General features: G+C 36.7%; 4 protein-coding genes across 6 annotated transcripts; 2 read left to right on the forward strand and 2 right to left on the reverse strand.

Annotated features, from left to right (window-relative positions):
* Positions 1–479: 479 nt before the first annotated feature.
* Positions 480–4,278, forward strand: LOC103979471 (RGS1-HXK1-interacting protein 1). The gene is made up of 8 exons (XM_009395632.3): positions 480–686; positions 1,338–1,404; positions 1,493–1,570; positions 2,067–2,119; positions 3,018–3,154; positions 3,282–3,346; positions 3,794–3,852; positions 3,930–4,278. Exons 1-8 carry the CDS (start codon positions 597–599, stop codon positions 4,017–4,019), a joined length of 639 nt encoding a protein of 212 aa, XP_009393907.2. The 5' UTR covers positions 480–596; the 3' UTR covers positions 4,020–4,278.
* A 1,682-nt stretch (positions 4,279–5,960) lies between these two features.
* LOC103979470 (pre-mRNA-splicing factor SPF27 homolog) lies at positions 5,961–13,864 on the forward strand. Of its 2 annotated transcripts, XM_009395631.3 has the most exons (7): positions 5,961–6,269; positions 7,650–7,825; positions 12,162–12,245; positions 13,023–13,092; positions 13,209–13,342; positions 13,412–13,459; positions 13,596–13,864. In XM_009395631.3, exons 1-6 carry the CDS (start codon positions 6,033–6,035, stop codon positions 13,443–13,445), a joined length of 735 nt encoding a protein of 244 aa, XP_009393906.2. In that variant the 5' UTR covers positions 5,961–6,032; the 3' UTR covers positions 13,446–13,459; positions 13,596–13,864. The 2 variants fall into 2 exon arrangements, with proteins under 2 accessions (XP_009393906.2, XP_018678423.2); XM_018822878.2 differs by lacking the exon at positions 13,412–13,459.
* Positions 13,865–14,399: 535 nt separating this feature from the next.
* LOC103979469 (ADP-ribosylation factor 2-B-like) lies at positions 14,400–18,511 on the reverse strand. 2 transcript variants are annotated; one of them, XM_009395629.3, is made up of 7 exons: positions 18,363–18,511; positions 17,988–18,147; positions 17,151–17,221; positions 16,885–17,004; positions 15,335–15,453; positions 14,861–14,942; positions 14,400–14,663 (listed from the first exon to the last, which is right to left on the reverse strand). In XM_009395629.3, exons 2-7 carry the CDS (start codon positions 18,133–18,135, stop codon positions 14,661–14,663), a joined length of 543 nt encoding a protein of 180 aa, XP_009393904.1. In that variant the 5' UTR covers positions 18,136–18,147; positions 18,363–18,511; the 3' UTR covers positions 14,400–14,660. The 2 variants fall into 2 exon arrangements, with proteins under 2 accessions (XP_009393904.1, XP_064987938.1); XM_065131866.1 differs by lacking the exon at positions 18,363–18,511 and adding an exon at positions 18,241–18,355.
* A 2,395-nt stretch (positions 18,512–20,906) lies between these two features.
* LOC103979468 (F-box protein At4g18380) lies at positions 20,907–23,076 on the reverse strand. The gene is made up of 2 exons (XM_009395628.3): positions 22,686–23,076; positions 20,907–22,385 (listed from the first exon to the last, which is right to left on the reverse strand). The coding sequence occupies exon 2, from the start codon at positions 22,254–22,256 to the stop codon at positions 21,165–21,167; it is 1,092 nt and encodes a 363-aa protein (XP_009393903.2). The 5' UTR covers positions 22,257–22,385; positions 22,686–23,076; the 3' UTR covers positions 20,907–21,164.
* Positions 23,077–24,242: the final 1,166 nt, after the last annotated feature.

Here is a 24,242-nt window from a genome sequence, read left to right on the forward strand (position 1 = left end):
GTTTATATATATATATATATATATATATATATATATATATATATATATATATATATATATAAAATACCTCCAATAATATTTTACAGTTTTTAAATGATATTATAATTTTTGAAAATTTATATTTAAAAAAATATATTGAATAAGATTATGAACTCTTGATTTTTCATGAGTGAGTTTGGTATATCATCAATAAATTATATTGATATTTTACATTTAAAAATATGTCAAATGAAGTTACGAATCTAAAGCCTGAGAAAATTTATCACATCATATTAGTATTTTAGGTATAAAATATATCGGATGATTATTCTTAATTTATGGGAGAACTGTAGTAGATATATAACTTAAATATTTCAGAAAATAAAGAAAAGGTTTGATATTTGGAGGGATGCATATGTTATATTGAGTTTGAGAGGGGGCTAATATGCTACACATTTACTATATTGGCTTTTAGAAGGGCTAACATGTTATATTTCTACAATGCACACATCCCATTTGCTTTCCGTTGCTCTTATTAGCCCTCGTCCCTCTTCTCGAGCGAAAAGGGTTTCCCCTTCCTCCGTCTCCTCCTCGGATTGCCGGAGAAGCGTCGAGTGATGGATTCCCGCTCCGATTCGACTGGGCCTGCCGTTGGATCCGCCCAATCCTCGCAGCAGAGGTCCCCTCGGCCCTTGGAGAAGTTTCAGGTTGAAATCGTTGTATCAAAATCCAATATTTAATGGCATTCTTGGTCCACGCACCTGGTCTTCCGATTGGATTTCCCCGTGAAATTGATGCAAATTCGGCATATTTGGTTTGGTAATAATTATATGTAATCCGACATACATGGCTCATCTATTCGAGGGCGCAGGAAGTCGCCAATATGTCGAAGAAGAAGGCTTTTTTGAGATCGTCGTATGAGCATCTTCGTGAGAGACATAAGGAATTGACGGTCATAGTTGCTGTGATCGTACGCGGTTTATTAATTTGGCTGTGTTGCTACCCTTCCTGTATCTTTCGACACCTTTATGTTGATAAGTTGCAAATCAGTACAAGTAATTATATCAATAAGCAATCTTGGTCTTGCTGTATGACTTCGCTTGCCTCCATTATTTGTAACATACTAAGACTGTCAACATGATACCTAGTTTGGCATTTTTCTCTTTGCAGATTACTTATTGTGTTGGTAGTATAAAATTATGATGACCGTGAAATTGTTTATTTTCTGTATGTGATTCCCTATTGTGTTTGTTGTTTCATCATGACATACATCGCTCAGCTAGTTACTGCCCTTTTAAAAGCATTATTAATGTTTCACGCCCTATTTTACCCATATATTTGTTTCTTGATAATTGCAGGATCTTATGCAAAGGGTAAGGTCGCACTGGCAAGCTTATGAAGATGCCTTAGTTCATAACACAAAAGGTAACGGGATCAAATCAAAAGTTGCTTTTGCAAGTTTTAAAGCATGGAATATTAGAGTTTTATTCATTTGGAGGAGTGGTACATTCAGATGAGTTGCTGGTTGCATATGATCACCCGCTTGAGGCATGTGGCGTTGTTGTTGTTGCTGGAATCCTTCTCTTACGAGGTACTGGATAACATTATTTTACTATGACATCAATTGTTAACTCATGGCTAAACTAAAATAACTTATTTAGAAGATTGCATATTCCTATCTTCTTGCCATCAAATGAGAATCCAATTCATAAGTGTGATTTAGTAATGCAGTAAAGGAAGACGATCTGTATCTTTTATGATTTTTCTTCTACTGAACTTGAGAAGTGGTAGTTCTATAATAAATCATTACTCTAATTTTGAAATTATGTAATTTTTAACGTGAAAGGTCTGACATATTATGATCATTTGTAAATACCATGATATTCATGAGATATTTAGATATTTCGCTCTTCGTCTTTAGGTATTACAAAATGTTATTTTTATTTGGATTTGCTCCATTTTTCTCTTCCTCCATTCTCTCTCTCTCTCTCTCTCCATGTAACACATGTATTGATGAACATGACCATACACATGTACACCATCATTTCTGATTATTTAAATCTTTCTAAAGGACTTTGCATTTGCAGGGCCTAGAAGGTTCTTGTATCGTAAAACTTTAGGCCGTTTCAAAACTGAGGAGGTAAATGTTGACATTTTTTTTTTGTGGATTAATATTTGAAATTCATTAAAAAGTCATTGACTTTACATGCTTTGATTATGGTTGTACACTATCTATATGCTACAATTTTTTGAACTTTGGAATTGAACCTGTGCATCAACATGCCAGTAGCTTGACCATGTACTGTATCAATTTTGAAGGGAATATCATTATGCACTATATGGAAATTTACATTAGGCTTTTAGTAGCTCTAGATTGTTGTTGTGGTGTTTATTTTACATTGGGAGTTCACCACATATGGTTTCCAAAAATAGGAGTTGAGGTATTATCTCACAACACTGCAATCAAGTATTGTAATAAGTTATAACAATGTTGTCTCCATAAAGAAATTTGTAGCTAATACATACATTGTTGTTAATAGAGTCCTTACAATATCTCTAAGAAACTAAAGTAATTTAAGGTTCCGTATTTGATACGAAAACTGTAACTAATTTAAAGTGTCCAAGTTTTGTAGGAACAATTTTGTGTGTAGATGAGGAAAACTAATTTAAAGTATCCAAGTACTGAGAGAGTGTAGCTGATTGATGTTTTAACTTTTTCTTCTAAATTTGATTAATTGGAGTGTTCTGACTTTACATTATTCTTGTATTAATCTTCCTCCAGATGAATCACAAACATTTAAACTTAAATTTGGATCGTTATATAAGAGTTTATGAGACCTATCTTCCATGATGCAACTACAATTTTTATCAAAATTTTGTTCTTTTTTTTTTTTTCTTGCACCTTTGATTTCTAACATTCCTTTGTCCTCAACAAATTGCTTCTTGGTGAAATTTGTCCTAATTCCTATACATTTATTTCTTCTATGATTCTGTCTCCTCTGAACTTACAAGCATCTGTGCATCTGTGTTTTAACCAGGAACGACTAACTGACGCTGAATCATTTTTAAGAGAAATAAACGAATCTGTCACAAAATTGAAGAAAGAGAGCAAAAATATACTTACAAAAGTTAGTTACGGTGAAGAGGACTTGCATCGTGGAAGGACTAAAATCAGGTTCTCTCTGAGTTATCCCCACTTTTAGTTGACTTGGTTTCATGGCATATTTTCTTGTACTTGTCTTTCTATTATTTTGCAGTGCCTCTTCAATAATCAATAGGCTGATTAAATAACATTTCTGCAGAGCCGCTGGACACGAAATCCAAAGGCTTAACAAATCCATCTATAAGATAGAATCTGAAGCAGCAGGTATATATTTTTTCTTGAAATGTTTTACTAACACAGATTTTACACTATAAATATCACTGCTTATAGATACCTTAATGCTCCTTGATCTGCCAACATTCATATTGCTAGCTGAAGAATGAGCAATGATAACATCAATGTATGGCCTTGAGTGAGATTTCTGTAGTAGGAATGCTTGCTTCACATTGACTTGAATCTCTTATCAAGATCATTTGAGGCTCAAAGACAATGTTGGCCATTGCACTCTGGAGCATTCTGGCACACCATTAGTTCCTTACCATACTCCTTTTGAGAATTCAGTTGATAAACTATGAGATTTGTGTTTCTAGCAAGTCACATCTATTTTTCCTTTGATATTTTTTACTGTCAATGTGAGAGTTGGCTGTAACTTTTATTGAATTTAGTTTCTTCGACTGTAATTCTATACTTAATGAAGAATTAAATGTCTAGATCTGATGGAGGAACTTCGGACAATTCCAGGGAGAACTGCTCTAGAACTTCGTGCAGAGGCAAGTATATAGCCTTTTTCTTTTTCAGCAGTTCTGCATAGCTGAAATTTGTTATACTTCAATTTTCCAATTTGCAGGTGGCTCCTATGACATCTAGTTTGAAAAATCAGAGGCTTGAACTGAATGAAAGAGTCACCAAAATATCAGAACTTGGGATTCGAGTTTGATAATAAAGTATTTTGCCCTTAGAGTGGAGATTTTTAAGATCCCTCCAACATGCAATAAAAAGTACTTATTCTTGCATCTACTTTTGCTAGAGAGTTTTTACCGGCTACGCTCATCGATTTCCCCTATTCACATATTGCTTGGAACACATCTTTTGTTACAAGTAAACTGGAAATCCTTAGGTCAGGACATTGTATTATTTAATGCAGCAATGAAGACAGTTAAAAAAGTGATTACAAAATACCTCAAATTCTCTCTCTAGTATCTTTGAATGATAAATATATGCCGATTGTGTCTTCTTGATAATTCAAATGTTGTAATCTGTGTCCTATAAGCTAGTCTTCCAAGTGGACACACCAGCTATTTCAGCTGGATGTGCTGGTCCAAGTTCAAGTTTGAGAACTCAGTTTTGGCATTTCCAGATATGCTTTACCCTTTGCTTTCAGTGACATGTAAGACTCTCCGATGGCATCTACACTTGCAATAAACATGCAAGTCAGACAATGGTATTTGTTTCCTATTTTCTGTATGACCCCACATGATATCCTGAAAGATTCCAAATGATATTATCTTGATGAAGGACATCAATAAATCTTTGGAGTTGATTCCAAATTATAATGTCTTGAAGGATTCGTGTTGACAAACTTGACTTGGAAAGTGAATTTTTGGATTCCAAAAATCAAATAATAAAAAATAAACTAAGCATGGTTAATGGTATAGTGTTTAACCAAGCAAAATTCACAATTTCACACATTTGAAAATGGTTTATAAATTGATAATTTGATGCAGAAATTTGTAGGAGTTGGAAGTATATATATATATATATATATATATATATATATATATATATATATATATATATATATATATATATATATATATTGCAATACTCTTCAAAATAAATGCTCACATCTAGGAAAGTTAATGACATAGTTATTTGGAAAATCATTTATATCTAAAAAAATAATGACTTCAAGAAATAACCAATAAATATAACCAATGGCATAATTACGAAATGGTCATAACCCATTATTCATCCATCCCAGATATATATATATATATATATATATATATATATACAAGCGACCAAATATTCTTTTAAAAAATAAGAAATTCTTCTTAAATGTAAGTTGTTTATTGTAATATTATTAGGAAAAAAAACTACTGATATCTAAAAAAAATAATGATCTCAAGAAATATTTACCATAAATGATAAAATTATATAAGAATCGATTATTCAACAAGACGAAAAGATCGATAAAATTATTATTTATAAAGTAAAAATAGGATAGTTAAAATGACAAAGGGCATCATTAGTCTTATTTGATAGTTAGATACCTTTATATTAAAAAAGAAATATTATAAGATAGTAGTTATGAGATCGATAATACTTTAAAGATCTAAATATGTTAGATAGATAAAAAAATAACATATACAAAAAGTTTTCGTTTAGATATCTAAAGTTACTAAGAAAGATAAAATAAAATTTATTTATAAATAATTAGGTATTACTTTAATAAAAAAAAAAAAGATAAAATCGTTTAAGATAGTATAAACATATACCGAGGAGATCTTCAAATGTGATAGTTAAAAAGGTAAAATAATTAATATTAGTAATATAATACGAGTTAAATGATCTAAAAAGATTTTAATAAAATTTATAAATATTGATTTAAGTATTTTGAGTTTAATTATATATATATATATTATAAATCTTAATAATAAAAAGTATTTATATAATTGACCTCAAATAGTTTAAACTTACGATTTTATTATTGCTGTTGTAATCATCTATATGATTATTATACGATGATGTCGTTGATAGAAGGGACATAATTGTAAAGAAATTGGGTTTATAGGGATGTTTCTCGAATTCTTTATTGGTTTAGGGGTATAAATGCAAAAGTAAACGAACCCTGAATCGTTTTACTGCTGCAGTTTGGCAGAACGAGTTCGCTGGCTCGGCCGCTGCCCAAACCCTTATTCCTCTCCGGCAATCGAGCGAGGAGAAAGCCATGGCGGGGCGCGAGATCCTGATGCTCGAAGCGCCGCCGGACACCTCCCGCCAGGGGTGGTCGGCGGGCCCGGACGCGGAGCTCGTGGACGCCCTGCCTTACATCGATGACGACTACGGCGATCCTAGGGTGAAGGGAGAGGTCGACCGGCTCGTGGAGGAGGAGATGCGAAGAAGCGGCAAGAAGCCCGCCGACTTTCTCCGAGAGCTTCCGCCTCTCCCGAAACTTAGCTTCGAGGTACCACTCGACGCCGCCTTGGAGGCGGTTGTTTCGCTGTTATGAAGTCTGAATTTTACTGGAGATGTTAGGTTTTTTTTTTTAGTGCTTTGCTAATTTCTTTTGAGGTATTGCATGAACAAGGAAGATTCTGTGCCTTTATATCGTAAGATCGTTAGCTTCTTCTTCTTCTTCTTTGATTTCCTGGATCTTGTTTGGCCATTAAATGATGAAAAGGAGAGGTTTTCAGGCGGGATGTTCTGGATAAATTATGATTATTTTTTCGGTGTATAGTTAAGAATGAGGGAGATCAACTTATTTATACAAGTAATTTATATGTCCTAACAGCAAAAAAAAATAAGAATTATTCTTGTCCTTTGCCATCTTTCGTTAGTGTTAGGGTTATCATTGAGGGAAGACAAGGTCAAGTTGGAACGAGTGAAAACCTTGTTAGAAAACATGATCTGAATTGAGAGATCTTCATTTGTAAGGCTGAATTTTAGTACGGGTACTGTGGACCTCTCTACAAGAATACTTTGTTTTCTTGAATGAAGAGGATGCCTTAGTTTCTCTCTTAACCCTGCCACAATATGTTGCAACATCCAACTCATACGATGTTATGCTCATCATGAATCATTTTATGTTGTTGCATGAATCATGTGTTGATGGATGTAATTTCACTAAAAATATTTGTAAGACAATATTGAAGTTTCTCCAAAAAGAATAAAAAACAAAGGCCTTTAAATTTAAGCAGTATAAAATCGGGAACTTATCTGCAATATGTTCTTGTTTCTAGTTGTTAATTGAAATGGTCATATTGTATATGCAAGAAACTTTTTAGGGGGAAGAATCCACTGAAGTCATGCCAGTTAAAGTTATATGCTATAAAGCTATTCTTAATGCCTGGAATCCATTTTGTGTGAGTGAGCATATCGCTGTTTTCATAACTTCTCAGAAAGCTGGCTTTTAATAGCTGGTTTAAAGGCTTCCTTGTTGGTTGTACAAATTTCCCATCAATTCTTAAGGCTCTTTTGCTTTAACACAACGTTTTTCATCTACATGTTTGTACAAAATAAATGAAGTATTTTAATCTGAGAATTGCTCTGCCTGCTACTGCAAATTTCGACACTGCTTAGTGGCAGCATACAGAATATGGATCACAGCTTCCTAAAGAGTTAATTTACTTATTAACATACTTTCAGAAAGGATCTCACACTCCTTATGTGCACTGTCAGTATCACCTTGTGATTCTCTTGTTTCATTTTTTCCAGCAGTTTAAATGATTTTCCTTTGCTTTTTTCTTCATGTCGGTGAAAGTGAACATAGATTAGGAATTATCTGAGAAAGCTTAGTAAAATTGAATTTTAAATGTAAAATTAGTTTTGATTGTCATTTTTGCAGGATCACCCTATGCTTGCTAGAGAGTATGAACGTGTAAGAGCCGGCAAGCCTCCTGCAACTTTAGAGATGTCCCGCTATGGATTGGAACCTCCTCCAGCAAATAAGCGCAATGATGTTACTGCTTGGAGGTTGGCCCTAAGGAATGCACAAAGCCTTCTACAACATCAAGTTATAAGGCAAGTAGTTATTGAATAAAATGAACACTTGGTTTCTCTCCTGACAGTTCTTGCATTTGTACTGAGTTGTCATTTAACCACTTCCTATTTAGAATGGTTGGGACATGCAGTAAACTTCTATTATATGCAAAAGCAAACAATGTTTGATATGAAAGAGGAATAACTATCAGAATATGCGTCCTGTTGGTGAACTTATGTGCCATGGCTAATGAGTCAGCACGGCCTGGTCCTCGGGTCGATGTCGGGAGTCTTTGGTCGGCTGGGCTGGTTGCCGAGGTTGGTCGAGCCCTTGCGATGGGGTGTCGGCACCGGGGTGTTGATCAACGTCTCTCGGTCCGGACGTCGGTTAGTGGCTCGTCGTCTGGACGTTGGTCGACGACTCCACGGTCGGAACGTTCGTGGCTCGAGGGTGGCCGCTTTCCTGCAAGAATGGCCTTCGTCTGGTGATTGCCAATTGTGGCCCCTCCGATGAGCAAGTCAGTGGTGGGTTGATCTGTTTTTTGCCTCCCCCTGGGCCGGATGCCGGTCAGGGGTTTTTAAACTACTGTACGAGGGTAGGTCGTATGCGGGTTTGGCATGGTGATTGATCCTCGAGAGGTGAGATGGTACCTTCGTGTGGCTGCCGTCCCGGGGTGCGTGGAACGGCGCCATGCGGCATCGTCCCGGGCTTTCTGGGACGGGACGTACTGAGCAACGCCTTGGAACGGACTCTGGCTCGGCGCGTGGGGGTGCTCCTCTTGCTGACATGGTTGGCGTGGCATGGCGTCGATCGTGACGTGGCTTGGACCCAAAATATACCTTATCACTAACATCATCTGAATGTTGTAAAGACAATGTCATTTATGACGTGGCTATGTTGATACTATTAACTCGTATTATGGTTGGGACCATATGCCAACGATCGAAGTAGACCCCAAGGTTCAAACTGACCTTAAATAGTCACAATCACCCTTGAAATGGGAACGCATTGAACCATAAGAGACAGTTCGATAGCATGAACTTTGCAACTTGCAGCAATTACCATTAATTATAAGTTGAATAATTGTTGCAATGCCACAAATGATAAGCTTCAACTTTGATTGTTTGGTTACACGTTTAGGAATTGGAAATTGTAATTTCGTAGGACTTTTGTTATCTTTGAGAATGAGATGTGATACTTCACTAGTCCTACGTAAGCAAGTAATAGAAACAAGAATAACTTTTGTATCAGCGATTTCAATAGGTGCTCGGGCGAGGCGAGGCTCGAGCGCCTCGCTTCATGTCCAGGCGCCTCGCTTCAAAGAGGCGCTGCCTAGGTGCTCGCCCGAGCCCAGGCGTCGAGCGCTTCCTGCGAGCGCCCGGGTTAACCAGGCGACCGAACCAGTGTTTTACGTTTGGTTCGGTTTCCGGTGCTTCAGTTGGTTCGATTGAACAAACTAAAGTACCGATATCAGCCTCCCAACATCCCTCTCGCGACTTCCCCAACCCTAACCCTGCTCGCGATTCTGCCGTTGACATTTCCTCTCTACTGTCGTTGCCTCTCTCCGCTATCATTGCCTGCCTTCGTTGTCGCTGCTCTCCGCTGTCGTTGCCACTATCACTGCTCGTCGTCGTTGCTGTCGTTGTCACTATCGTCGCTCCAGCTCCCGCTCCTGCTACCGCTGCTGCTTCTCTCAGTCAGCAGCCTCAGTCTTACTCTTACACCGTTGTCGTTGCTCGCTGCTACCGCTATCGCTGCCGCTGCCACTACCGTTGCTGTCGTTGCTTGCCACTATCGTCGCTCCCGTTGCCATTGCCGCTACTATTACTCTTACTCCCTCTACTCACATTGACTCGATAGTATACTGTTAACAGTATATTAACAATATACTGTTAACTATATACTAGTAACAATATTTTTTTATTTATTAGATTAATAATATATTATTTTGATTTTAATACTGCCAATTTTTATTTATTTGAAATTATTGGTATTGTTTTGAATTTTGAGATTTTTTGTTAATGTGATATTGTGATTCTGTAAGATTTTTTAATTTAATATCATATTTTTATTTAAATAATTATATTTATTAATTAATTTATATTTTAGCGTCTCGTTTCGCTCGGGCGAGCGCCTAGTGCCTTAGGCATTTTTGCACCTTGGCGCCTTTTGGCGTCTAACGCTTTTTAGATCATTGTTTTGTATAATATTCGAGAGCCTAGTACAAATTTGGCTCATGTTAATTTGCCTACTCAATACAAATTGTTAGGTTGCTTGGATTGTGAGAAGTATCAACAAACCATGATTTCCAAGATTACATTCTCAAAAAGTTGATACCCTTCATTAAGGGTGGTAAGACCACTGAGAATAAGGCATCAACAAGCTAATATGTAACCCAACTTTATTCCTTAGAAAGAATTATGGGGTGTGTGTTGCCTTGACAGAAGCATCAATGATTTGAGTAGAGAATCTATGTAACTATTATTACAAAAAAAAGTAATCTAGTACTTGTATTAAGAGTACCTTGTGACATGGATCAAAATGGCTAACCTATTTTATTGCTAGGAGGCCTTCATGTCTTGCATGTTAATCCATTCTTTATGTTTTTTCCTATGTGGGACTCCACAACTTATACTTTCATTCATGGTTCGCATTACTGGTCCGTACTAGTATACCAATCAATTATCTGTACAGTGTGTATCGAGTTGTACCGAGCATACCGACATATAGTACATTGGGAATGTATTAATGTACTGCCCATATTGATCCTCTGTTGGACCGGTATGTACCACTCGTACTTAGCAGTAATCTTCGGTACATCAAACCTTGTTTTCACTACCCTCGAGGTTTACTTAGCCCATAAGGTATTAGTCATCATGGAAAATCTATTCAACTTGTTTTATTACCACTTATTATGATTTTGATGTACCTAGTAACCTAAATATTGTATGCACAAACCTTTTCCAAATGTTCCATAATCCTGAAGTTTGTCATATTAGTTATAGGCAAATCAAGTCCTATACAAGTGCATTAATTCTTTTCTTTTTTTCCCTTAATGATAGACTATTTAGGGAAGTTGCACATCAGGACCCTTGGAACATAAAATTGACTTATTTATAGTATTCCAATGAAAAGTCATGGTTGAATGGGAGATTGCATTACTTTTTGGTTGTCATCAGCTCAGAAAGAATAAATGAGGGCACATATGGCTGTGATCTCAGATTTCTTTGTAATTCAGTTTTTGAGAATGTTAAAAAAAAAAAAAAACAAAGAATAGTTCTTTGGTTATTTCCTAGTTGGAAACTTATTTGAAAGCTATCTTGTCGGAATACTTAATACTTTTGCAACAAGACCTCTTGCTACTACTACTACTCTTTGCCTAATGCTTTTGCCACCAACCATCGCTGCCCACCAAGGATGTCTCATTGTTGCCAGTGTTTGCCCACTACCAATGTCACCGACCACCACCTCTACCAATACCCATTGTCTTCTGTAGTGCTATCGGGTGCCATTAATTATTGATCACTGTTCTTTGTGATTTCTGTCATCTTCTTGCTGAGAAGTGACATGGCTTCCGTTTGGCACACCCCACTTTGTCTCTTCCTCTGCTTCAATTAAAGACTGATGGTGTCCACAAGGAGTGAGTACAAGTTGGTAACAACGGGAGACATCTTAAAAAGTTCTTAATTTTATATTTATGAATTGAACTTTTGCATGATTGTTTTCAGAAACTGAAAACAGAAAACTGATTTGTAAAACATTTTCGTTTATTTAAAACCAAGAATACTGTATGTGAGATCACAGTCAAGAAAACCATAAACTTGTATGTTATAGTGATCCAATGCTTATGGCTTGGGTTAAACATTGTGACCCCAGTACATATTAGTCGGCCATTATGTTGAATGATGTGAGGATATTTGTTTTAATAATCTCTCATAAGAAATTATACAGTTCCCTGATGCTCTTTAAAAAAAAAAAGATAAATAAATTGTTTATTGCATACAAATAATGTCTATGCAAGTGTTTTGTTTTGGCAAAATATGATGTATATATATGCATATTGCATTGATTTAACAATCTTTACGGTCCATAGATTCATTAAATCCTCCAATCTGAGATCCTCTGTGATTCTCTAATCAATCTTAAAGTAAACAGCATTTGGAGCGACATTCATGTGACATAAAATTAACGACATAGTTATCATGGTACATAAAAGGCGTGATCACGGTTACCTGCTTTTTGTTGCACATTGCAGCCTCCTATTACTCAGTAACCCTTCTACCATTTTACCTTGTAAGATTCAGTTATGTTCAAACGTGTGCAATTTATGTTGGGCAAACATGCCTCTAATTTTTATGTATTTTTATTAATTATAAGGATTGAGAATCTGGAAATGTTGTTGAACCATGGTGCTGAGGTCTGGAAGCATCAGAACAGAGAAATGGAGGCGTATTTATCCAGGTAATTATCTTCTAGTCTTTATCATCTTTGTGATTGATAATGAAATTAATTGTGATTTTGTTTCTCGATGTATTTTAAGATGTTCATAAAATTTAAGATATACACTTCTGTAGGTAGGATCTTTGTCCTATACCCACAACGAACGCATGAGTCAGTTTCTAAACTTTGACAGATAAGATCAGCCAGAGTAAGAAATTTGATGACAATAACATGACAAATCTATAAAAGGTTCAGATCCTTCAGTTTTTATCATCTGCAATGGGCGTGAGAATATCATTTAAGAAATAACAGTCCATCGATAACTTGGAGGATACAAAGATTGGTCTGAAAACTCGTCATGGCAGGGAATCTTAAAGAATATGAGAGTCTTTGTAACTCGTAACCATATGATTATGCGGCATACTAGAGTGTGGTAATGTTGGAAAACTAAACTATTGATGTGTAATGAGGTTAAGATTTAAAATATGTTGGCGACAACCCATAGAGAACAAAGTCTCTGCATCATCTTTTGTTAAGTACTAACCATAAGGACTCCTGTCCTGATTGCCTAGAAGTTCATCGGGTTGTTAGAAATGGATCAGCTATGGGGTTGCTTAGTTTTCTTTGTTTTTCTTCATGTTTAGTTTAGTGAGGCCCCTTGGTCACAATATTCATGAATCGCGTGGGTTTCTAAATGTAAAATTATGTGTTAATACTTTTAAACAGATTTGACTCTGTATATCTTCAGTTCGCTTGTACATGAAATTCTTCATCGCAGCTAACTGAATCTCTCTTCAGATTAGAAGCTACGGCAAGGGAGTATGACAAACTGATAGAAGCGGTAAATCGTGATAGGAAGTTCCAACAGGTAAATGTTTTTTTTTTTTTTCCTTCTTCTGAGTCTTTATCGGTGTCACCACTTGTATGATGATTTGTCCATGCCTATGCTTTACGCTACGACTAAGACATGCTTGTTGTGATCAGCAAAATACAGGTGGGCAACTTAATATGCTGAATGCACAGTGGAGGGAATTGTGTCAGAAGAACATCGAAATCCAGGCTGCATGTGCAGATCTGCAGAATCATATCGACCAAATCAAGCTAGAGGCAAAAGAGAGGTAACCCTTCTTAAATAAACTCTATTTGTCCTGCATCCCTTGACGTCTCTGATTAGTTTTAACTAACAGTGGCTTAGATCTGGATATGAAAATGGAAAACTAGCTTGCTGACGTAAGGTATGTTTTTACTTTGTAAGTTGATTTTGTAATGTGCATCAACATTTAGTCAAAGCCTACATTTGCCTTTGAACTGAAGCCAAAAGAAAAAGGAGAGTAATACTTGTGTGCAATTTTTTCTGCAATTGCTGTGCAGGAGGAAGATAGGAGGGGTAAGTCCAAATTTTGCAGACACAAGTATTAAGAGCATGATTGAGTGCAGTCTGCCTACTAATCAATCCTGCAACAAGGTCATTTCTTAAAACCAAAGTTCCACATATGGACTTGGGGGGTTTATCAAGTTGCATGTCCATTTCCTAATCCTGAAATGTATTCGGTTGTCTTGTCTCAAAAATTCTTGACTTCCAAAATATGTTTATGTTTTGCCAGCAAATAGGCTAATGGGACTGCCTGCCATTTTCCTTCTTCGCTGTGATTCTTTGTTCGGAAGACGGCTTTGATGCATTCTATCGAAAGCCTGTGGACTGACTAATATATATATATTATCGAAAACTTTGATGCATTTTATCGATAGCTTAATGTCTTTTATTATTATTATTATTCGAGGGACCTCTAAACGTACGGTGGGATCACTTCAAAAATGAATCTGCCTCTGATCTTTGGGAGGATTTCTTTTTCTTCCCCACGATTTTGACTTCAGAAGGAATTATCTTTGTTATTACGAGACAAGGCTCGGTTATGCACGAACAATCACGTTCTATTTCGCTCTAAAAACTAATATTGACACATTTGCTCGTTCTTATCATCAGGATACATCAACTAAACCCAAACCAATATTTGATTTGGACCTTTATATGAGATATCATTTGGCTCATAATGTTTCAATACTGCGCGACACTTTTTGTGTTTTCACTCAAAAATAAATTTTCATTGCATTAAATAACACACATGATTGATGACGTTTTCTATCCAAATTTTTTAGCAGATAAAACAAACTCTATGAACTAAAAGACGGCACAATCTCTATTGAAAATGGTGAAAGCAAATTCCAGGTCAAAGAAAGGTGTTTCTAACAAGAGTTTCATCCACAAAAATCCAATTCAACAAAGCAAATGGAAATTTTTTTTGAATTGCACGAGACAGGAATAACAAAGAGATAGCACCCATCCAAGCGGAACATTAACTGTCATCGTGTCCCTCTAATGTGCTGATGCCGTGAACGATGCATACTGCTGCTTTTGAGCGACCCCCCATGCTTTGTTTACTGTCAAAATAATTTTTAGTCAGCACACATCGTTTACTTTTCATGGAAAGGAGATTTCTCATTTGCAAGAGAAAAATATAGAAGGCTTCCTATGGCAAGAAACTTAGGAATGCTTTCTGTTGAGAATTAATATTGTCGGTGCTTACATACACATGCTCATCAACGAACTAAGAAAAGGTAGTAGTAGTAGTCGTTACCTTGCTGGCGATGTTGCTGGAGAGCCAATCAAGCCCCTCGTACAAACCCTCACCAGATGTAGCACAAGTGCTCTGTATGTACCTGAGCATAGTAATCGCAAGAAACCAGTCAAGCATTGGAGGCCTTAAATATATCAAATCAATTGTCTATCAGATCTACCGAAAGGGCATAGAAAATCTTCGTGGGACGGTAAAATCTGAATACACAGTTCAATATGACAAATTACGAAAGAAAACTGGCAACTATTTTATTTACGCTTGATCGACTTGGTTTTCTTCCAAATAATCAAGACACCATTTTAAACAATCATATGCTCAACTGATCTCTTCATTATATATACCACCTTAGTTACCATCAATAGATTCCACCACACTTGCTATGAACTAGTTTTCAAGGAACAGATTGTAATTTACTTTTTACTATGGCAGGTAATGAGCTAAAACCATTAGATTATCAAGTGATAAATATATTACCAGTGTCGCTGACGCAAGGAATGCAGACCAAGCTTATCAGTGATTTCAGCAGCATTCATTGCATTTGGAAGGTCTTGTTTGTTCGCAAACACAAGCAAGACAGCATCCCGTAGCTCATCCTAGCAGTACCAGAACAGTTATCAAGAACAACAATGAAACTGTAAATCATGGTAGTATAATGATGCTTTCTTATTATAATAAAGTAGACAGTTGAAATGCTTTAAATGTCACACTTACTAAATGTTTGATGAAAGGGTTCCAGATGCCATTTAAACACAAAAAGTTGATATCACCAAAAATGCTTTAAATTTCACATTTACTAAACGACCGATGGAAGGGTTCCAAATGTCATTTAAATACAAAAAGTTGATACCACCAAACTTCACACTAGGCATTATGATCCAATAATACTATCTGATTGTATCAAAACCATGAACATGATGTTAGAACAGATGTTCCATGACAGCACCAACATCATGTGTTCATGTATCAATCTCTGAATTAGCATGAGCAAGATAAATTATAAGTTAAAAATGTGATTATAAGCACAATATATTGTGGTCGAAATATTCACTCTGTCCTGTTTCAATGGAGGCCTGACCAACACATTTTGTCAGTTGCAGTGGGTAAGTTTTCCAAATTTTGTTTTCCGAAATATTTTAAATTCATAACAATCAATAAAATTAGATAATTTGAGTAAAATAAGAAAGTTGAGGAAAAAGAAAAAGAAAGGGGGCTTCATGACTTGAAATAATACAAGATGCAATTACATGACCTCCTAAAATCAAAGAGAATAAATAAAGCAATCAGAAATTCAACTTTCATTAGCAAAGAAAAAAAATTAATGTAAATATAAGTATTCAAAATTAGTACTATAGAACAAAATATGAAAAAAATTAGTATATAGGAGATCGAGAAGAAAATTACAGAGAAATGTCATGTCTTGTATGTGAAACCTATTCAGTTTATGCTAAAAGGAAGCCTCTCCATCCATTGTAGAATACATGCTGAAGGAATCAGGCGGGCTCACATTCAATGATTGAATCAGTTGCTTAAAAGATTCATCTGATATTTCTTTTAATCTGATGAACCTTTTTTCCTCCAATTCTAATCCATTTTTGTTACCTCCAAGATAATGAAACAAGATTGTTAAACTTTTTTTTTTGGATCAAGTCTTGAATCACAGGAAATTATATGAGAAATATAATCACATTACATTTAATAAGTTAATAACACCACCACCAAATTGGTTATATGTAGAATCACAGTCTCTTTAACCAAAACGTGCAAGATAAGTTTCATGGAAGTGTATGAACAAGGAAGTTGAGGACACGAAAGTTAGCTTCATTTCTGAGAATAATTTGTCAAAATTTATTGGATGGAATCTCCTAGAGCCATATGGTAAACCTAAATTGTAAAGAATTACATGTTCTTGCTGCCAAGTAGGCAATGTATTTCTACCCCAACTAGACTTTCCAGGAGCACCTATGCAAGAATGAAGTTGACATTAAATCTTTTGATAGGTAAGTATTATCGTTAAAAGAGGTTACCTCATTTAACATCCTGTGGAGCTCATCCCTTGCCTCAACAATACGATCTCGATCATTGCTGTCAACAACAAAGATAAGGCCTTGCGTATTCTGAAAGTAATGCCTCCACAGAGGTCTGATCTGTTCTTGCAAACAAGATCACCATTACACAAGCAGTGAGAAACACGGCAAACTAGTTAAACAACCAACAGACTCATCAACTCTTATGATCCATTCACATAGTTGCATGGATAATGAAAAGTTGTCTAACATAATTACAGCAGTACCTTGTCCTGACCACCAACATCCCACACGGTGAAGCTAATGTTTTTGTACTCAACAGTTTCCACATTGAATCCTGCATAAAATTCCACCATAATTACACTACAATGACATGATTTTCAAGACACAAGCATATACATTTCATCCACCACAAACACCAATAATTACTTAAATTATTCATCTTTCTTAGGTATAAAAAACAAGTTTCCACATTGATAGGGTAAAAGTCTTCATACCGCTAAATCACCCTGATCCTCCACATTAATTATGATCACTGGAAGCCTTAGGGTTATTGGAAGCATTGCCATACTTTCAAGAGAAAGAGAAGTAAAACATTAAAATAACGAGATATTCCACATCCATTTCCTACAGTTCGCCTAATTGAACAAAGAACTTTTGTCTTGGAACTGTTAAAACAAATGTCAAAATCAAATTGTATGTTTCAGACTGGTAATAGATAAACGAATAAATAGAAGATCCATAGAAAACGTAAAAATCAGCAGTGCCTTTTCTAGGTGCCAATCCCCTCACGGAGAGAATGTGCCACTACGGTTTGTTCAATCGATTCTTCGTGTAGGCCTTTCTCGAAAAGAAAGCTCATTTCGAAGGGAGCGATAAGAAAACGCTATCATGAGTTCGTGTTAGAGATCTCTGCCCACACGCCCACCAATTAAATCTTTCTACATCACGAACTCACCCAAATAGGTAAATTAATGCATGATATCTATTTAAATAGAGGAGCCAATTCAAACAAATCGAGCAGAACAAACAAGAAACATCAGGTTTCAGGATATCAACGTCGAGAAGAGGAAAGCTCGTTTAAGAACACGAACAACACTCACCAATGGTGGGAATGGTGGTGACGATCTCTCCGAGCTTTAGCTTGTAGAGGATGGTCGTCTTACCGGCGGCATCAAGCCCTACCATCAGGATCCTCATCTCTTTCTTCGCAAACAGGCGGCTGAACAGCTTCGCGAAGCTGAGCCCCATCGTTCCCTTTCGCTACAATAAGAATCACACGGACGGATCAAAGATCTAACACAAAATTCCACCGATCTAAAGCAGAAACAAACATGACCCCGATCAGAAACCGACAAAAAGAGAGAACAAGATCGCCGATCTCCGTGATCTAAAACAACGGCATGCGATATAAAGCAACGACAAACGGAACTCCAAGACCGAGGAGAAGTCGTGGAGAGGAGGAGGAATGGATTAACCTCGAGATCGTGAAGGCGTCGAGAGCCGAATCGGGGCGCGAGAGTGCTCCGCTTCTTCGCCTCTTGCGGACGGAAAGAGAAGGCGGACCCGAAAAGGAATTAATAAGAGGAAATAAGAAAATTTCGGTTCCGCGGGGAGACGAAGTCAACTAACGTCACGTGGCTGCCAGCTGATGCATGTCACAGCAGTAAGTATAACGCTTTTGAGGTTTGTAACAGTCCGATATAGACACATATAATATAATTGACGCTGATATAACATTTGTAACTTCGTATATCGGTCCACTGTGATGGATGACCGATATCTTATTCCTAGTTATGCTGCTACATCATAATCATATCACTAATCCTTGCATAAAGGAATAAAAGAAATAATCTAATTTTCAATTTATCCTTTTAAATATGAGTTTAGCATATCTATCCCTAAAAAAAAAAGCTTCAAATTATATATATATATATATATATATATATATATATATATGACTGTCAGAATGACGAATTGATTATTGTGATGATACAATGATAAAGAATATGAAGTATTTTCCTATGTTTTCTTGTTTTCTTGTTTTCTTGTTTTCTTGTTTTCTACATAATTTAAATATATATATATTATTTGTGTGCTTTGAAACATCTCGGGGATGTAGCTCAAATGGTAGAGCGCTCGCTTTGCATGCGAGAGGTATAGGTTCGATCCTCTGCATCTCCAAATATAAGATAAATTTTACCTTTTTCACTGACTCTGATGGGTTTTTTTTTTTATTCCATATGAATATGGAAAACAATTTATTTTGTATTGCCTGACTCTGAGAAATTTAATTTTATATGCATCTTCAAATTAGATTATTATTTTTTTCTGTCTCTGATGGCTTAGTTTTTGTTTGTTACAGACAAAACAATTTATTTGCCTCATTTACTTGATTTTCAGTTTTTATTTATTACATTTATCTTACATTTCATGGATTTCTTCCTGCATCTCCAAATTTAAAGTTCAATATATATTTTCTGTTTCTGTTCACTCTGATGGCTTATGTTTTATTTCTTATACATATGGAAAACAATTTATTTTGTTTTGCCTGATTATGAGGAATTTAATTTTACATACATCTTCAGATTAGATTTTGTTTTCTCTCTGCTGGATTACTTTTTATTTGTTACATATTGCAATACAATTTATGAGTTTTGCTTGATTCTCAGCTTTTTTTTATTCATTATATTTATTTCACATTCCAAGCATTTCTTCCTGCAGAAGTAGTCTTCTTTTGGTTTGATATACAGTCCAAATAAGTTTGCAATCCTTGTTCATGCTGTGGATTTCTTTTGATTAGATGATGAAACATCAACATCTTTCAGTGGGATCAATCTCATTGCATTATTTCCTTCCTCAAGGAATCAAACAAGAGGAACAAAACTGTCATAAACAACACATCAAACTGATGTTTATGCACCAGCTGATATCAGGGCCCTCCACTGCTGTTTTGTTAATAAACATAACTAGACATTGGCCAAAGCTTATGTGCTACCCAAAATGAAAATGAAATCTAAGCTGCTACTGTGGCCTGCATGTTTCTCATCACTATCCTCCTGTTATCTCTCACTTGTCCATCATGACTATATATTTTGATAAGATGAAACATCAACATCTGTCAGTGGGATCAAGCTCATTGCATTATCTCCTACCTCAAGGAATCAAACAAAAGGAACAAGATAGCAGCTTGATCGAAAGCTGTAGGTTAGCCATTTATTGATGCAAAATTCCCCAAGTGATCTTCTCTGCCACACCATCTCATGTTCTCGACTGATGAAGTTGATTGAGCTTTTTATCAGTACATGAATTCACTGAGTCATTTGTCTAAGAATTGCTTAAATTGCCAAACCATGCAAAAAACAAGATACCAGCTTGATGGAAAGCTGCAAGGGAGCCAATTATCGATGCAAAGTTCTCCAAGTGATCTGCTCTGCTACACTGTTTCGTGTCATCAACTACTGGAGTTGACTGAGCTTTTATTACTACATAAGTTCACTGAATCAGTTGTCTAAGAATTTCTTAAACTGCCAAACCATGTCAATAACAAGATACCAAGATGATCTCTTCAAATCCATTCACCCCTCCTTAAAAGCTTTGTCGAAATCAGAAACATGTTCAGTAATTCTAGATGAACCTTTGCATTGATATGTATCTTTGCTGTGAAATTATGACATTATCATGATGAAGATTGCAAACTGAATTTCTAGAGTGCTACAGAAATCCAAATGTCTTCATGTAGGAACGAATTGCAACACAAGAAGTGGAATAATGAAAAAATCACAGCTCAAATGGATGAAGCAGAAAGGAAAAAAGATTGGTTCTAACAAAATGGAAATACTTCAAAAATGACAAAACTGCTGTGTTTTCTATTACGAAAAACAGATGCACAATGGGCTGAAATGTTGTTTTCTGATAATATGTGGCATCCCCAAAATGAAGCCAAAAAGAACATGAAGAAAAATAACACAACTAGTGTACTGCTTAGATAGTATCATCATGAGCATAATAGACATTCTCAAGAAAGAAAGCTCAGAAGATGCTCTTTTGCAGCCACATGCATTCGAGGTATCATCCATAAAGCCAAGTAGATCTATTTGTGTACAATAACTTGTAATAAAGCCAGGCATCCTTACTGTACAGAGATCAACAAAAAAAAATTTATAGCTAGTGCAACTAGTGAGATCTCATTTCTGTAGAAATGGCACTCTACAACTGGTTTCATGTAAACGAGCAGTACAAGCTGTAGTAGGAAAACTGACCCGAGAGGCAGAATTGAGCTAGAATCCATTCATCTCCAAGAGGTAAGTTCGGTTTTTCACCAATGCCTTAACTGTATCCTGGAGTGGATCATCAAACGCCCGACAAATAAAGGCCTCGGCTTCCTTCCTGCTATAATGGCCACCGCTGGTGCCCTCTCCGGCGGGCTTGATAGCCACTAGTGTAGCTCCTTGCATTCCCATTCCATCGGGCAGCTCCAAGAATGGAGCATATCTGAGCTTCATGTATGATGCTGGCACCTGAGTCCTATTTGATGATGCTGACATTGCCAATGGTTTCTCCCTGAACTCCTTCAGCTGCTCCACTCCCATGGTCAATGTTCCCTGGCCATCAGCATCTGTCAAGATCAAGCTGCTCAGCGTTGGGTGTTCCTCGATGATTTGACGGAGAAGATAATGCCTCGTCGATGCAGCAATCAAAGAGCTGATAGTCCAGACGACGCGCAATTTTAGCCCTCCATTCGTATAGAACGACTCGGGTATGCTTCCATTGTCTTCCATTCCCCCCTCTAAATTGGCCGAAGCAGGTCTATAGTCCATCATGGTTCCACCCAGTATCACACAGTTCTGAAGGGTGCTTCCAAACTCTGCTCTCCATTTCAAGAAGACTCCATCCTCGGTCTTGACATCACCAGCAGGGAGCTCCATCCTTAGGTTGCGAACATGGGTGAAATTCTTGAGGACTTGACGAGGGGAGTGATGGGAGAGCTGTGGCAGAAGGGGCTTATTCCAACCATGAATGTTCTGAAGGTAGTGTAAGGGTTGGAGGATGGCAAAAAGAATGAGCTTTAAGAGATGGGCAAAGAGGGTTCTTGGTTTGGGGAGGGAGAGGTCTAAGGCGTCGAAGGAGTCACCATCGATGGACACTACACGATCAATCTTAACATACACATTGTGGACAAGAGGGACGAGGGCATTGAAGCGCTTGGACACGGCTGAGCAGCGACCAAGGGACCGGACATCGGCGAGCTTGTTGAAGATGAGCAGCACCAGTGAGTCCGGAATCCGGTCGAAATGGTCCTGGTGGAGGGAGGGATCGGCGTGGATTCTGGATTTGGTTTGCGTTCTCTCTAGTTGAGCAATCAAACACATTGTTCCGACACCAAAACCAAATGCCAAGGTTACAGTAACGACGAAAGCAAGATGGGTTCTTCACCACGCCAAAAGAAAGAATGCCGCAACCACGAAGCTGAAACGCCTCAAGCTCGTCAATTCAATGGTCTGCAAGAACAAGGTTTCCACCATTACAATCAATTTCAACCAGGAAAGGGAAAAGGCAACATTTTGCCAAAGGAAACCCTTTTCAGGTTCAATGATCTACCAAAAGAATTCCAAATTGAATTGCATTCAAGACTTTCCGATCAAAAACGTAACTCTAGAAAACAAGTCATTACACTAGTAGCGATTCTTTGAAGAAAAGCCGAATCGACCAATATCAGACACCTACCCAAAACCAGTTTGGGACAACAGAAGAGACGGCAGAAAAATAGCTTAACATTGAGCACGTCAAACAGTATTTACCCCCAAAATCGCCCACTTTTGCACCTCTGAAGCTCGATATGCGTTCAAAACCCAATCTTTGGCCCAAACCCACGTACACAAAGATGCGGAACCACTCCTCTCCTGCACCTCCCTGGGGTCTCGATTCGCTCGAACGAGACCAATTCTCCACCTGAACGGAGACCAGCCGAAGCGAAACGAAGAGCAACAGCAACGAATTTGGAGATTCCTGCGTGGAAATTCATCGAATGGAGCAGGGCGTTGGGAGGAGGAAGTGCTCCACATTTATTGACCTCGCCGCAGCTCATCAAGACGCCATTTTTAGATACGCCAGTGGTTCCCCGGTAAAATTAAGTGCACCAGCACCTGGTAGAACCCGCTTTTTGCACCCTCTCATCGCTGTAATTTCAGGGTGTGGAATTTGTGGCGTGTGTCAGTGGGTGCGCTGATGACTCCTTTTCACTACCAAGAAATTAATGTTGAATATTGAATACAAGTACTGTTAACTTGATTTGCATTTATTGTGTTCAATGGATTAGCTTCTTTCTTATACTCCTATGAAACTTATACATCTATATCTTCTGCATGGTCAAAGATTTCATGCCAACATTTAATTATATTGCTATTTCCTGAAATTTCGGATTGCCATATTTATCATTTTAAATTTGACTTTAACATATATGCATGCATATATTAAATAGAGATGTTAAATTCTTATTACATTTATACTCTTTCAATATTTTTAATAATAATTATGATACTGAGAATATTAGAGCATTTTAGGTATTTTAATTATTAATATATTGCTAATTTTGAACTCATTATTGATATTATTAATATTAGTACCCTCAGTTTTTTTTATGAATGTGAATATATATATATATATATATATGTATATGATCTTATTTTTGAAGAAAAAAGTATATTATATTAAAAATTGCAAGGACAAATATACTATCTTACATATATGCTTAAGCTGCATTTCCATCTAAACATTATTGAAAGTGAAATTTGATATTTTTGCCTGAAAACATATGTAAATTTTAATGAAAAAGGAAACAGGGTACAAAATTTAAGGATCCCTTATATCAATAATTGAAGAAAATTAATTGAATGATTAGACATTTGCATTTCTATATCTTGTAGGTGGCTTCTGTCCAAAACACAAACACACAATGGTTCATGTCAGTTCTCCAGTTGATGTTGAATGATGATCTAACATGAGTATCTGTGGTCACCAGTCCTTTAAAGAAATCCTCATGCTAAGTGAGTGAATAGGATTATGGTAATGATTGAGTTACACAATTTGCTTGTGGTACACTTAAACTTTTTTTTGTTGACATCATGTTATGAGCAGATACTTTTTTCATTCCTTTTTTGAAATGAAAGAATTGTGCCTTAAGTTTTGCATGAATCCACATCTGAATTTGAGAAGACCAAACTGAAATACAGCTTCTCCATTGATGTGAGGTGAGCTTTTGATGTCTTTGAGGCTTAATTGACCCCAGGTTTCAATCAAATGCCATTGGAAAGTTGAGGCACTAACTAGACAACCATGGAGGATGAGATCTCATAGCT

The sequence above is a fragment of the Musa acuminata genome, chromosome BXJ1-3 (genome assembly GCF_036884655.1).
Source record: "Musa acuminata AAA Group cultivar baxijiao chromosome BXJ1-3, Cavendish_Baxijiao_AAA, whole genome shotgun sequence".
Lineage (NCBI taxonomy): Eukaryota > Viridiplantae > Streptophyta > Magnoliopsida > Zingiberales > Musaceae > Musa > Musa acuminata.

What these genes read in the sequence shown, in the direction of transcription:
- LOC103979471 (XM_009395632.3), top strand. Translation starts at nt 597, where the DNA reads ATGGATTCCCGCTCCGATTCGACTGGGCCTGCCGTTGGATCCGCCCAA. An exon ending in CGTGGAAGGACTAAAATCAG is followed by an intron (nt 3,155 to 3,281) that starts GTTCTCTCTGAG and finishes ACATTTCTGCAG; the next exon opens with AGCCGCTGGACACGAAATCC. An exon ending in GATAGAATCTGAAGCAGCAG is followed by an intron (nt 3,347 to 3,793) that starts GTATATATTTTT and finishes TTAAATGTCTAG; the next exon opens with ATCTGATGGAGGAACTTCGG.
- LOC103979470 (XM_018822878.2), top strand. Translation starts at nt 6,033, where the DNA reads ATGGCGGGGCGCGAGATCCTGATGCTCGAAGCGCCGCCGGACACCTCC. An exon ending in CTACAACATCAAGTTATAAG is followed by an intron (nt 7,826 to 12,161) that starts GCAAGTAGTTAT and finishes ATTAATTATAAG; the next exon opens with GATTGAGAATCTGGAAATGT. An exon ending in ATGGAGGCGTATTTATCCAG is followed by an intron (nt 12,246 to 13,022) that starts GTAATTATCTTC and finishes ATCTCTCTTCAG; the next exon opens with ATTAGAAGCTACGGCAAGGG.
- LOC103979469 (XM_009395629.3), bottom strand. Translation starts at nt 18,135, where the DNA reads ATGGGGCTCAGCTTCGCGAAGCTGTTCAGCCGCCTGTTTGCGAAGAAA. An exon ending in TCCACAGGATGTTAAATGAG is followed by an intron (nt 15,454 to 16,884) that starts GTAACCTCTTTT and finishes TGGTACTGCTAG; the next exon opens with GATGAGCTACGGGATGCTGT. An exon ending in TCCTTGCGTCAGCGACACTG is followed by an intron (nt 14,943 to 15,334) that starts GTAATATATTTA and finishes TACTATGCTCAG; the next exon opens with GTACATACAGAGCACTTGTG.
- LOC103979468 (XM_009395628.3), bottom strand. Translation starts at nt 22,256, where the DNA reads ATGTGTTTGATTGCTCAACTAGAGAGAACGCAAACCAAATCCAGAATC.